The 15,510-nt window shown below is 42.3% G+C and overlaps 1 protein-coding gene across 1 annotated transcript in view; it reads left to right on the top strand.

Moving 5' to 3' along the window:
* The first annotated feature begins 10,856 nt into the window (after positions 1-10,856).
* Positions 10,857-15,510, top strand: part of slc12a2 (solute carrier family 12 member 2) — an 83,963-nt gene continuing 79,309 nt past the window's right edge. Inside the window, exon 1 of the mRNA XM_079524867.1 lies at positions 10,857-12,051. Coding sequence (XP_079380993.1) covers positions 11,518-12,051 — 534 coding nt within the window. The 5' untranslated portion in view covers positions 10,857-11,517. The remainder of the gene's footprint in view (positions 12,052-15,510) is intronic.

The raw sequence follows: 15,510 nt of genomic DNA, 5'->3' as shown, positions 1-15,510 counted from the left end.
GATGCTGTACAACACTGAAGCCACTCACAGGCCAGCCACGTCACTGCAATGCATGTGCAAGATTCTTTTTTTCTTCTCCTGCAGCTCGCTACGAGTGGGTCTAAATATTTTCACCTGCATCTCTGATCTGTGATGGCATCATGGCAACCCTCTTGCTTTGTGTTCGAGCCGTCCTCCTCTGGCCTAGCGAGAGTGAAGAGGTTTACACACACCTCATAAAACTGACCCTGTGCTGTTCTGAAGAGCTCAGCCACACATACAGTACGTTAAATCTAACGAGGAAAACAAAACTGTAGCCATTCATGTGGCGATGTCGTTCATCTCTGAACATAATGGGTGTACTGTGACAATTTATTTTTTATCACTTTGTCTTGAACCCATGGGTCATCAGTATGTACGTACACGGACAAATGTGTCCGTGGTAAAGACTTGGCCTTGTCCTGGGCAAATTTAGATTTTTTTTACCATTATAATGTTCTTATACTAAATGTCAAGTCTAGAGGTTTTCTTCAGAATTTGAATGACACTGTTTTACTATGGCAGATTAGAAGCCTACCTACTAGTGGTTCTCAAACATTTTATTTTCAAGGACCCCCATATCTCTGAGAGTGTACAAATGGAACCAAATGGATCCGTTGGTTCCATTTGTACACTCTTAAGAGTTACAGACCTGTTATGGTCATTCAGGGCTGCTATTTCTTTGTGTTTCTGGTAATAGAATTGTTCGCTCATATGTCTGTGTGTCCACCGCAAGCCAACATGGCGATAATGACCCCTATATACTTTGACTGGACGCATTGTGAGCTTGTAGAGCAGCTATTTGCAAATATATTTTAAAGTTTGAAACGAGACATTTTGCACAATGTATACTTCCTACTTTTAGTGCTTTAAGTAGCCTACATTTTGATGCCAATACCTTTGTACTTTTACTCAAGTACATTTTGAATTCCGGACATTTACTTGTAGTTCTACTTAGTAGAGAATGTATTCACAATATGAGGGTTATTTGACAGGGACAATACAAAAAGCAATCTACCAAGTTATAAAAACATGAAACCGTTGCATTGTGTATAGGCTATGGGGTTTATAGCCGAGGCTAATTTGCGACCCCAGTCCCTGGCTAGGCCTTTCTACTGTCTATACAAATATCTACCTAGTAAAAAACAATCAATTTACAAAAAGGACATGCAAGAAGCAAGAAGGTACAAAAGTAATAACATTCCCATATTAAACCCATTAAAGCAGTTACATCAACTTTTTAAAATGTGATTGGCCCCGACAGACAGACAGACAGACTGGCCACCGTACAAGAGCCAGGCAGTTAAAGCGTCACCTTGAGCACTGGTGAGGACAGTTGGGTCTGCCTGTGAAAGTCACAGCGCCCTGCTGAAGTGAAAAGGCCAGCGGTATGGTCACAACAAACCAAATGTTGATGACACATCAACTCAACTAGATGCTCCACAACCTTACCTTCCATCGCAACCTTACACACACCTTCCGTCTGATGGGTGGGACACGATCAAAAGCTGCTCACCAGTGGGGGGGGGGAAGTACTCACAATTTTACTTAAAGGGATAATTTCACATAAAAAAAACATAAGAAATTAATAATTTCTTTCCCTGATCCTCAGGCTGCTGAAGGTGCTTATTTAATATTTTCCAATTTCTTTTTTTTAAATGAAAAAAGTAATAAAAAAAACACGGGCCCTTCATGTATTAGGAGGGCAGTATGAGTCACCAGAAAAAAGGTTATAATGGGTTTTTTTATAGGAAGGGGGTGGGGCAGCTAAAATGAATATCAAATATCTAAATACTGAATCGAGCAAATTAAGTAATGTCTGGGGTGTTCACATAAGCCGTATAGTAGACGATAAAATGACCAAAAGTTTAATTGAAAGTGAAATATCCCTTTAAGTAAAAGTATCAATACTGCAATAGAGAAACTCTGTTACAAGTAAAATTCAAAATGTACTTGAGTAAAAGTACAAAGGTATTCATTATGCAGAATGTCCTATTTCAAGTATGTATTCAAAAAAGTGCACAAAGATACACTTAGAACATAAAAGTGAGCTTGTTTAAGTGTAGACGGTGTGCGCCGGGTCTTTGTGGACTTTTTGTGCATTTTCTCATGGGTTTTCAAATGTATAAAAATATATTGAAAATAGCAGATCTACAAGTTCTCAATGCGACACATTGTGAGCTTGTAGATCGGCTATTCAAATGGCCGAAATGTATATAGGGCTGAAGTGGTTAATATATGTTTTGTAATAATAGTCCAAATCTACAAAGTAACTAGTAACTAAAGTTTTCAAATAAATTTAGTGGAGTGAAAATAGGAAATACTCGAGTACTATAAATACCTCAAAATTGTACTTAAGTACAGTACTAGAGTAAATGTAGCCTACTTTCCACCACTGACACTATCAAAACCTGCTCACTTTTCCTGCGATGGTAACACCGGTTTAGCTCTCTAATCTTCTCGACACACTTATAGACTCGCCTTATCTGGGTTTCTTTATTTGTTTTGCTTACGTTCATGTTGTTTGGTTTGCTTGGTTATACTCTGTGATGTGTTGAATAGCTCTGCATTGTCATAGTAACCATTTTACGCTCTCAAGAGTTGAATATCTATAAGGGCCTATCATGGTTACCAACTGGTTGAGCGCCACAGCTGCTTTAAAGAATTTCAGACGATGTGTGTGTGCCATTTTTCAGCTCAAAATGCAGATATTCAGAGGATATGTCGATCATTTCCCTTCCAATGACCTTTCACTGCGGTGTGCGTGTGTGTGTGTGTGTGTGTGTGTGTGTGTGTGTGTATGTGCGCGCATGTGAGCACATGGATCAATGCTAAAGTAGTTGTGTGCTGTGAGCTAACCACTGTCACTGATTGATCGTAATGAAGACCAATGAGGCTGATCTACATCAGCCTCATGCATGCGGTCAATTGGTTTTGTCATTTGGAACAGGAAATTGGAAATGTATTCTCACTTTCTTATATATGTTTTACAATTACATCCATTTCATTTTCATTCTCTGGTTCCTGGGTGACTTTATTAGTCTTCATGGTGTTTATTTTTTCAGTCATTTAAGAATAAACACTACATTTTACATTTGGGACAAATGTAAAGGAATTCAAATTAAAAAATCAAATGTTTTCACTACATGCCCTAGTACTTTTATAGTTTTATTTCATCATTACTTACGTTTTATTTTGTTTAATTCTCTCAGAGAGTCTTTGCTTGTCCATTTGAAGCACTAATTTTTCATTTTAGACATTTCAATTACGTTATGATTATTTAACCCTGAATACTGTACAATAGTTTCCCTCTACACAAAATCTCTGGCAAAAGTAGCTGACTGTATGAAATTATATGAAGTAACTCAGTACGTTTCACTAGACACTCAGGCCGTGACCCCCCAAACTAAAACAAATTTGAACTGGTTGACTCCCCACCCTGACAAGCACTGTAGGAGTTGAGGCATTACATTTTGTTTGACTCTGTCCCACAGATAAATACTGTGAAAATTGCTGATCTGTAAGATTGCCTATTGTCACAATTTTGGCCACTTTCTTAGGCCTATATAATTTTACAATTTGGCCAATGTTTGATCTGTTTTTTATAGTAAAATGTGTTGATTACTTTTCATGCAGTCTTTCTTTCTTTCTTTCTTTCTTTCTTTCTTTCTTTCTTTCTTTCTTACTAAAGTATGGTGACAAAAAATGATGCTGGATAACAGTCATGAACATGAGAGAATTCTTAATATACTACTCTGCCACCAAAATGTGGAATGCCCTGACAGCTGACAGTCCAAATTGGCCTTGTACAATTAAATATATAGGCCTAGCGTTTGTATTTGTTGATGACATTATTGTATTATCATTCTTTTATTAATTGAATACCGTTAACCATATGGAAGCAAGTCCCCAGGACTTTTTGTGTTATCCTTTTTGCCTTAATGTCTTACTGTACACGTAAGACACATGTTGTTTACATTTCTGACTGATAAAGTAATTCAATCAATATCCCTATAGTGTTTTGGTTACTCTAACTACTCTACCCAGCTCTGAGGCTTAGCATGGCTGATATACACATGAACTTTCTCCACGAGACGCCAAATACCGAATGTCTATTCACCAGGGCGTCACACCAGGGCTGAAAGCGGAGCTGCAGAGACGCTACATTTGTCATCTGATTGATAGCGATCAGATTCAACATAGTGACAACTTGAAGACTTTGCTGATTTACGTTGGCAGTGAGAACGTGACCACAACAGAAATAACCCCAGTTATAGGTCCGAGCTTGTTACCGCTCATATCTTCTTACTGTCAACTTAACACCAGGAGGAGGGGGAGCAATGCAAACTTTAAGCAATTACCTTTAGCCCTATTTAAAAAAAAAACAACTGTGAAAATTCTACAAGCTCACAATGTGTGGCATTGCGATCGGCTATTATCAGCGAAGAGATTTGATGTGGCGCAGAGAAAAAAGGAGGGGGCCAAGTATAGACCCCTGGGGGACACCAGTCGAAGTATAGCGTCTCTGTTGGGTGGAAAGATGACAAAGATAACAAGCAAAAACAACAGATCTACAATCATTTGGAAGCATTGTACAATATCTACGTCTAAAACGTAGTGGAGTAAAATAAAGTCTCACATCAAGTACCTCAAACATTGCAATTATAGATGCAATTAACTTATGTACATATGTACTTGATTACTTTCCACATCCACTCTGGTTAAGAGACATGCTGGATCAAAAAGCAGCCTATACTGTACCGTTTTTGAGTTAGTTGTACTTTCCAATTTCCAATACTTTTACTTCTACTAACTCCACTACATCTCGGATCCAAATATTGTACTTTTACTCCACTACATGTATTTGAAAACTTTATTTACTAGTTACTTTGGAGATTTTGATTACTATAACAAAACTTACATTAACCAGTTCAACCCTATACATTTCTGCCATTTGAAATTAGCCAATCTAGAAGAGCTTGTAGATCTGCTATTTTCATTTGTATACATTTGAAAATGGGACATTCTGCATAATTTTTTACTTTTTGATACCAATACTTTTGTACTTTTATACATTTTGAATTCTGGACTTTTACTTGTAACAGAGAATTTCTATATTGCAGTATTGATACTTGGATAATTGTCTTGACCTGGGAACCTGTTTCCAAATGCCCCCCACTCGCTCAGCGACTCTCCAGTGCTGCTCTGTCTTTCAACTTCACTGAATGCTTTGTAAAGATGCTTTCTGCTGTATGTTAATGGCTACACAACCGCTCCTCTGTGAAGAATGCCCCCCTGCAGGGCTGAACATTGGCATGCCTAACAAGCAGCAATCACCAATATTTGACGATGGTCTGTGATAAACATACACAACAATATACAGTAAAACGTTGACTGTGAGTTTGTGAGGTTCTCAAGCATTCAAGGACCCCCAAATTGATTCGTATTAAGCTGCAGAAGATGCCCCATTTCAAAAGATGTTGTGCCAGGCAGTGACCCCCATGAGAGAAGATCTTGGTTGTTGGATTACATTTTGTAGAGTATTCTACAACTGTATTTACTGTAGGTGGAGAGAGAGAAATTAACCTATAATATAATAGTAATTCTCATACATTCTCTTGTTGAATTAGCTTAGCTTCCGGTTGGTGAAATGAAATGAAATGATTACTATATTTACCCAGGGTATCTGGGCTAAGCTCAAGAACTTGTTTCAAGCCAGGCCCTGCTCATAGAACATTTCATCGTAGTGGTTCAATGCCTTGTTCAAGGGCACTTCAGCGGTGGTAATTTTAACGTGTCGGACCGCTGATTCGAACTGGCGACCTTCCGGTATCAAGACCGCTCCGCAATCTGTTCGGCCACCGCTGCCACAGTGAACCTGGCAACCTGCCGTTTGTGCAGGTCATACCGTCCATCATAGGCAAAACATAACAAAGAAGATATGCAGCAGATCTACTCACTATAGCTCACAAAGCGTCACATCATGACGTGTTGTCTCACACTTACATGTGTGAAATAAATGAGAGCTAGCAGAAATAAGCATAAACAAGGTAAACAACAATCATGTACAAAGAGTACAAAGTAACTAGGATACCGGATAAACAATGAACCTAGCATCTGTCTAAACAACATGTAGCATTCCATACATTTGTGCTTGAGGTATGACATAATTCTAAATAACAAAAAGCATGAAAACAAGTGACCAAGAATAAGATCTATCTGCATAGTTATAGACAAGTATATCTGCCAAAATGTGCCAACAAGGGATACAAGGAGAGGTGAGTGCTACTGCTAGGGGGGGGTGTAAGTTAACATGTCATTGGTCCGGCCTCCCGTTAGTTTGACCATTACTAACCCTGGCTATCCCTATCTCTAACCCTAACCTAAACATAACCACAAGCACGGGAGCAGCACATGTTTGCCAACCTTAATGCATGTTCGCCAACCTTAATGCATGTTCGCCAACCTTAATGCATGTTCGGACTAACGGGACTTCGTATCTATGGGCAGTCCCCGAGTCGGAAGAGGTGAGTGCTAGGGGTGAGGTACAGTAGGAGTCTGAAGAGATGAGTGCTAGGGGGTGAGGTGGAGTCTGAAGAGGTGAGTGCTAGGGGGTGAGGTGGAGTCTGAAGAGGTGAGTGCTAGGGGGTGAGGTGGAGTCTGAAGAGGTGAGTGCTAGGGGGTGAGGTGGAGTCTGAAGAGGTGAGTGCTAGGGGGTGAGGTGGAGTCTGAAGAGGTGAGTGCTAGGGGGTGAGGTGGAGTCTGAAGAGGTGAGTCAGGGCTATATGGGTGAGTCTTTTTGGGAGCCAGGAGGGAGAAGAGTCTAGGACGTGTGGAACGTTGTCCAGGGTGATTTAGGGAAGGGGGGACAGCATTCCACTGGGAAGGGTTGGTTGGATCATGTCTTGAAGACACACTGTCTGTGTGTCTTCAAGACATGATGTAGAAGGAGAATAATTTACCTATACTTCTTGCATGTCAAATAAACGAAAATGAGCTGGTGTGATCACAGCTTTTTTCAGGTGCGACAGTGCTCAGGGGTAGAGCGGCCGGATGGCAACCGCAAGGTTCCCAGTTTGATCCTGGGCTCCCCCAGAGTTTTTGTCCAAGTGTCTTGAGCAAGAGTCTGAACCCCCAATTGCTCCCGATGTGCAGGTTGGTGCCTTGCATGGTTTCCTCCACCATCGGTGTATGAATGTGTGTGTGAATGTAATGCACAATCTATGTAAAGCGCCTTGGATAAAAGCGCTATACAAATGCACCATTTACCATTTTTGCTAAAATATCTTTAAGCTTTTGGAAACTTTACATTATTTTTGAGCTATCAAAACGTCCGGCTATGCGAGACTACTCAAACCTGTCCACCAGGGGGCTATGCAATTGAGCTAAGTGTGTGTCATGGCAGCCTGGACTCCCAGTAATGGGCTCCCAGTGGACTCGGAGGAGCATTTAAGTGGATTACAGATTGCCCTGGTTGATTAGCGGCAGTTGGAACAGTGGCGGGTCTGACTTGGATCTTGAGGGCGGGGGGGAGGGGGGCGGGGGGGGTTACAGCAGCACCACTACAGTGGTCTGTCCAACTGTTGTGTGAAGGAATGAGGTGGACCTTTTGACTGCTTGGGTGGTGGTTACACTAGTGCCTGTCTAATAATAGAAAGGTCACAGCTGTTGCCGTGCGTCCAGTCCAGTCACGAGAAATCCGGACCAGAACACGCAAAGCCAAGTTTGCTCAATGAGTCATTCTGGATAAGACCAGGCGCCTCCTATACCGCCATTATTAGCATGTTAAATTCATATGGCACACACAAAAAATGGTGGTTCTTCAGCAGTTCTTTGTGACAGTTGAAGAGCAATTGCACTTCTTTTATTCTAATCCCGACCCTAATTTAGTCGCTATCTCTACTGATTCCTCCCCATGTACATTTGTGTGTTGTCAGTGCTGTTGCATCCTACTACCGACTCACCTGCCAGCGAGGAGCCCCCACCGGGAGGACATACTGTTGTATCCTACTACTGACTCACCTGGGGGAGCCCCCACCGGGATGATGCACCGGGAGGACTCTCACCCAACACTCCCTGCTGACAGGTGCCACCCCAGCCTGTAGGAGTATGTGCAGTGACAATTATCACCCTCACCGCCCACAGCTTCTCTCCCCCTTAACACGGGCCAATTTCATATGTAGGCCTACACCTGCCATGTTGGGTACCAACACAGGTGTTTGGCTATGTGCGTGCACATCATCATCATACCCGGAAGTTATGTGGGTTATGCCACTACTGAGTGACAAAAAACGACTTTCTGGCCTTGACAGCCGATACATCTAAAAAGATCTGATTGCATTCATTTCATTCAATGATGTTAAACTCACTCCACTAATTCAAAAATAGACAATGTACAAGCTCCCAACGCTGTAATTGGGTGCGTTGCGTTGTGAGCTTGTAGATCGTTTTTTGTTTTTTTTTACCTAATACATCAAATCAAATAGGTATGACAAAAACATTCTGCCAAATTAGCCAAGGGAATACAAATAAAATTCAGAAGACAAATGTGCATGGCCAGAATCAGAATAACCGTTATCGTCACATCACTCATTTATAGGTGTAAACTGTAAAGAATAAAGATTTGGGTGAAATTTGTTTTTGCGCAAGGTCCATCGATTCTTTCTTTTTATAGATTTTGAATTTGAAAACTTTTGAAACTTCTGCATAATGACCACTTGTCTACTTTGTTACTTTAAGTACATTTTGATGTCAATACTTTTACTCACGGAATTTTTGAATTCCGGACTTTTACTTACAGGGTACTTCTAAATTGCAGTATTTATACTTTCACTTAACTTAAGTAAAACATTCGTGTACTTTTCCTCACTGCACTTCAGTAGGTCCAGAAAGCCGCATTGTACAAGTACATGGAGACCAAGAGAGTGTCAACATATTGTGTCAGGCACATAGACTTAGTCCACGAAAGGCACTTTAACAGGTAAAATCCACATATGGTGGATTCACATGGAAAAGTGAAGTTCAAGTATGCTATCTAAATTACATATTTTAGCCTTTGCATACGCCTGCAGCTGCAAGGTCAACGAGGCTATAAAGCAAGTGCTACAGCTACTACGGTAGGAATCCTATAGCCTATACACACACGCACACGCGCGCACACACACACACACACACACACACACACACACACACACACACACACACACACACACACACACCATGGCAGCAGCGACCCTAGGGCCGTCACATGTGTATGCAGGACATTACTGCATGTGTGACAAACGCAAAACATCTATACGTCTAAAACCAGCATCTTGAGACAGTTATCTAAAATCTTACGGTTATTAATAAGGATGGGTGTTTTGCGTTGGATTGATTCTATGTAATACAATTGATTCATTGTGATGCAAATTGCAAATGAAAACTTGTCATAACTTACAATAAGCAGCATGTTGTGTCACGGCCCCTTGGCCTGGCCTACAGGGCCTATGCTGTGTATATGGTACTGCCCTGTGTGTGTTTCTCCCACAGATCATGTGGGCGTCGGCCCACTTGCAGACTCCTCATTAGGTGTATTGGGAGCACCTGGCCAGTGCTCCTGGAACCTCTATAAAAGAGGGCTTGCCAGCCATTATCGGTTCCCTCTCCAGATGACAGCTAGCCTGGCTAATAAGCCAGACTAATATCACACAACACTGTCGCGGTATATTGGTAGGCAATTTTTTTTTGCCAACGGCTGATTCGGTCTGGTTTATTAACCAGGCTAGATGACAGCACCCTTCTGTTTCTTTCCCTTACCTGTTTGATTTGCACACTACAACACCCATTCACCATACTATCCACACATCCACCCTGACACCACTGATCTCACTGACTTCCACATCTCATACATTCTGTAAGCATTATTTGACCTTTATATTATTAGTTACCCTTTTTGTGAATAAATTATTGTTATTTGAACACTTACTGCGTCCTCCTCCATTTGTCATGGCCCAACGGGCCGGGTTATGACAGTTGTCAACATTCTGTGATGTGCCATAGAAGCACAAGTGGCTGTAAAAACACAATTCTGAGCTTGTTTCATATAGTATTAATCATAGCATGTTGCATGTGGGAATAAAACAAATTATATAATATTGGTAAGAAAAAACACCAAATGTTTGGTCAGAAATAGTTTTGCTGCATATTATGCTGCATTGTCTGCATATACTGCACCAAGTCTTTGTAAGTTTGTTTTTTCTCGCTCTCTTTATGAACACAATACAACTTTAGAAACACGTCAATGTATGTAAAGGCATCATCATGCGTCAGTGCCATTAAAAAAAGTGATGGCGACAACAGCATTGGGTGACGTCAGCACCTGACTCTTATTGGGGAGGGGAGGAGGGGCGATGATGGTGGCCCCCAATACCCCCCCCCATACACACCTCTCGCGAGAAGAGCTGGGTCTCTGCCAGTGTTGCCATGTCCGCTTATTATAAGCGACTTAGGGCTTTAAAAAATATTGGTAGTTGCTGGTTTCAGTTTTTTAGATTTTAGATAAAAGTGTAGTTGCTATTATTTAAGCTTGTTTCCTGAATGTTGTTTAAACCAGTGGTTCTCAAACATTTTAATGGAAAGGTCAAGGATCCCCAAATTAATATAATATGTATTTCATTCTCCAAACGGACCCCCATCTGAAAGAGAGAGCGAGACAGAGAGAGAAAAAAAGTGTGGTTAAATAATGTATTTTTATATATTACAAAATAAATAAATAAATCCCCTAAGATTTTAAATACTAGATTTAAATTTGCTAATTTGTGGAGTGGTGGCTTCTTTTCATAGACCTGATCATGCTTATTTCTCTCGCAAAAACCTGGCAACACTGGTCTCCGCCCATCCTGCTTTAAAGAAGCCGTGCTGCGGACGGACGGGCGGTGTGTGACTGCGTGCGTGCGAGCGAGGCAGAAGCTAGGAGGAACAAACACCCATCAGATCAGACAGACAGCAGCGAGCACAGCATCCTGTCTCTGTACATGTGTAGTGTCATCATCATCCCCACTTCTTCTCAAAAAGGATCACATTCATTGAAAACGACCCGAGGACAAAAAAGGCGGTCGTTCATTCGTTCTTTTGGGGGAGTGGGACTTTGTTTTTTTCTACCCGGAGAGAGAGATTCAGACCTCCGCCGCCGCGGTGTGGATGCTCCCCCCTCCACCCCGCCAACAGGCTCCAGGCAGCGGATACACCGAACGGACCAGGGCGGTGCTGCTTCCATTTTATAAAACCTCCAGTCCACACTAAACTAAACCCCGGAGTGGAGCTACGCCGAGGGAACAACTTAGACAGAGAGCGAGAGACGTTTGAGTGTGTGTGTGAGCGTTGTGTGTGTATGTGTGTGCGTGACTGGTGCGCGTGTCCGGGAAGCAGCAGCCGGGTTACTTTGGGAGAACGAACGAACAGCACGCGGAAGTTTTTGTGTCTCAGTCACTGATATTCAGGAATAGTGTGTGAACCATAATGTCCGACACGGAGACGAAGGAGACCCCGGCCACGGCCCTCCTCAACACCACCACGGACCCCCCGGCTCCGGCCCTTCACCCCACGCCCAGCCAGAGCCGCTTCCAGGTGGACATTGTGCCCGACGCGGCCGCCGCAGCAGCCGCGGCGGCAGCAGCTGCTGGTAGTCCCGCCGTGTCCTCCTCCGACGCGTCGAGCTCCGCCGCCGCAGCGGAGGAGGCGAAGGGCCGCTTCAGGGTGGTGAACTTCGCGGCGGGCGACGCCGAGGAGGCGCCCCAGACCCCCTCCTCGGCCGATGTGCAGGGCAACGGGGACACGGTGATGAGCGAGACGTCGCTGCACTCGTCCACGGCGGGCGGTCACCAGCACCACTACCACTACGACACGCACACCAACACCTACTACTTGCGCACGTTCGGCCACAACACCATCGACGCCGTGCCCAACATCGACTTCTACCGGCAGACGGCGGCGCCGCTCGGCGAGAAGCTGATCCGGCCCACGCTCAGCGAGCTCCACGACGAGCTGGACAAGGTGAGTGAGAGACCCACGCACATGCACACGCCCCACCCGCACGCACGCGTCGGGATGATGCGACAGCCTGGTGGTGGCGGCCGGGCATCACCTCCTTGATCACGGTTTCTCACCGCCTGGTCCGGGACACCATCAGGTTCTGTAAGGGTCCTTTTGTTAAGGTTTATTTTGGACCGTGACCCCAAAAGGACCTTTACCGGTCGGCGGGTCTGTAACAACTATGAGACTAATGAGAGTGTACACATTGGAACGGTATTTCATCTTTTGGGACTTTTCACTAAAGATTATCGGTCTCTCGGAGTCGCAGACCCGTTCTTGTACCTCCTGGTGGCCAGACCTGACCTTGAGCACCAGTGATCTTTATATTGATCGCCCGGTTTCTCATAATTACCACTTAAAGCCCTTTTTTATACTTGGCTATTTCGACAATAATAGATCTACAAGTACGAGGCCCTGTGAGCTTGTAGAGCTGCTATTTTGATTTTTTTTTTGCACCTGTCCCATAATGGAGATGTCAGGGCTTAAGTGGCAAATATCATTCCATATTTTGACCACATGCCATCACCTAGCCCACTTCGGGACCCTCGTTTACCTTTTCTGTATTTGGGACGTCGGACTCTGTACCAAATTAGACACGCAGACACATTTATCAAAAATACTTTTTAGAAAAAGCCAGTAGCTTTTTCAGAAAGGGCACAACTCCTTTGTTCAAATGACACCTTTTTAATGTTGCATATTGGCTATTTCTGACAATTTTTGACAATTTGTGAAAGTATAAAATAAGGCTTAAGTGATAAAAAGCAAGAAAAGAACACTTGCTGTATCACATGCACACATGCACCAAATGTGACCTGCCACTTTATTTGCGGGACAGCCTTTCAGTCAGGGCAGTGTTGTTTACGGGGGTATCTATGGCGACCGACGTCCTTTTGTTCAAGGACCATACATTGTTTTATTTGTCCCGTACACACATACACGCACACATTGTTGTCTTTCACATGGCATGTGGTGCCCCCCCCCCCCTCACACACACACACACACACACACAGCCCCCTCCCTCTGAAGGACAGTCAAGGCGCACCCACTTCCTCTCCCATCATGGGAAGTCGTAAAAAAAGATTCATGGTCAAATTATATACAATAACAATCTGTGCGGTAACTGCGGTTGGTTAATAACTTCATATCGACTTTCTCTAACCATTGTTTTCAGTCCTGAGGAACCACTCGAAAGCCAATTACTATTGATTGAATAGTTTCTTATTTCTTTTTTTTAATATACTTTTATTAGAGTTAATGAATCTGCCAGGAAAGATAATGACCTGTGGTCACACTACTTAAAGGTTGAGAGTCTGACAATGACTTCAATGCCTGACAGTGTCGTTTGTTGGACGGAAACTTCATATTATGTCAAACTTTACTTTTCAGGATTCAAATATAAAAATAGGCCAAAATGGGAGGTTTCTGCCCATGACAGCAAACGCTATATTTGTTTCCGGCTTCTATCTGCTATAAAAATGTATTGTTTTTTTCTATAGCATAAAACACAATGACCTCTAAAGCCTTTAAGGTCCATAGTGAAGCACGACTATATTGATTGAGGAGTGGATTAGTAACTTGAAGCTGGTTGAAATGGTCTGTGTTGTATTCTAGACACTGTCAGAGTATCCCGGGCTTAAGGCCAACTTATTACAATGTCTTCTTGGCTCAGAGCAGAGGAAAAAATATGATGTGATGCTGTGATTTTCCTTCACTTCAGGTAGAAAACGTTTTAGTCGCTTTTTACAGAATTCACTACCAACCATTTTATTAACGTGGATGCTTGTAGAGATTTAACCGAAAGCCAGTTTTCTTAGCCACTTAAAACCATTATACTTTGTTGACAACAGTCCCCCCCTGGGGTCTATATACTTAGGCCGCTAAATTTTCCCTCTGTCTACACCAATGTCTTTGGTGAAAATAGACCATCTACAAGCTCAGTCAAAATACGCTGTGAGCTTGCAGATCAGCCACGTTCCCCAAATCTTTGCCCCAGAAGCTAGGGTTTGAGTCGGTGGTTAAAAAGCAAAGTGGCTTCATATCATCAAATCAAATCAACCTTTATTTATATAGCACGTTTAAAACAACCGAAGTTGACCAAAGTGCTTCACAACAGTACAATACAATACATCAAACATAGAAAAATAACATATAGATAGATCATGGTCCAACCTGTCCAACCTGTTGCGACAGCATATAGATACACATCACTGTGTAGTGCCATGTGTGGCAAATCTACACTGACAATCACAGGAACAATGTACTTCGCCTTTAAAACACATCGCATCATATGCTTATAGTGTTTGTCTGATGTTTTTTAATGCGAGCAGACAGACTGAAAGCACTCTGCCAAAGTCACATTACCTCTTGGGTACAATAAAGTGACTCTCTCTTTCTCTCCATCTCTGTATCTCTCTTTTTATCTCTGTGTATCTCATGTCGATCTCTCCCAAACATTAACAATGGGTTATATAATGGGGTGGAAATGGAAGATGTATTTTCATACCCTGGCATGCTTTCTTTCTACAACATGATATTGTGAAATGCCAGTGTTGCTCGCTGTCTGCTGTTGCATTTAATTCAACCCATCGGATGTTCATATCGTGTGTGCAGCACAATGGACCATTTCAGAATTCATAGGCGGTGGCCACGTTCCTGTACATCCTATCCTTTTTTTACTTTAGTGTTGTGTTTTTTCCTAAAACAATTGAATATTTTGAACTGAACATCAATTCTTATTAGTGTTGTGTTATTGTATTAACCCGTTAAGTCCTGAGGCAGAATCTACAAATTACAATCCCAACAGTTTTCTGAAACATATGTTTCTCTATCAGTGGTGCTCACTTGGCAGATCTACAAGCTCATCTAACTCGTCACATATGCTTTCCTGGTTATGGCTTGTATTTAGCTTGGTGGAAACTGCTCGTGCTCGCAAAACAGTAGGTCTGAACCAAGTAAACCACACACTTAAAAGTTTTAAGTGAAATGTTTACATATTCGGATCATGTTTGTGTTTCGAGACGGGCTGCTGCACTTTAATGTCGGACGTTGGTTTTGGAATCGAGCCAACTGCGGTTGACCCGACCGCATTTATAATCTAATCTAAATACATGAAGTACATTTAGTAATGTTACTATAATGTGTTCAATATTACACAAACCAAATTCAACATCACAATTCATGCCATTTGTTTTTCTATTTTGGAATTGCTTTTAAACCCACGACATGAGCAAAATGGATACGCCATGTTTTAAAAATGTCTGTCTAGTGCATCACTGGATTTTATAAATATTTAACCACTTAAATTATTAAAGCTTGTGACTAAATAATGACTACATTGGATCCATTTTTGAACCCATATATTTTATTTTGACATTTCCTGAAAAGTAATACGTTTTTGGACATACACAAGGTTTCAGCCTG

Source organism: Electrona antarctica (assembly GCF_951216825.1).
Source record: "Electrona antarctica genome assembly, chromosome: 16".
Lineage (NCBI taxonomy): Eukaryota > Metazoa > Chordata > Actinopteri > Myctophiformes > Myctophidae > Electrona > Electrona antarctica.
The sequence above is the reverse complement of the archived record's forward strand: the minus strand, read 5'-3'. Positions and strand labels throughout refer to the sequence as shown.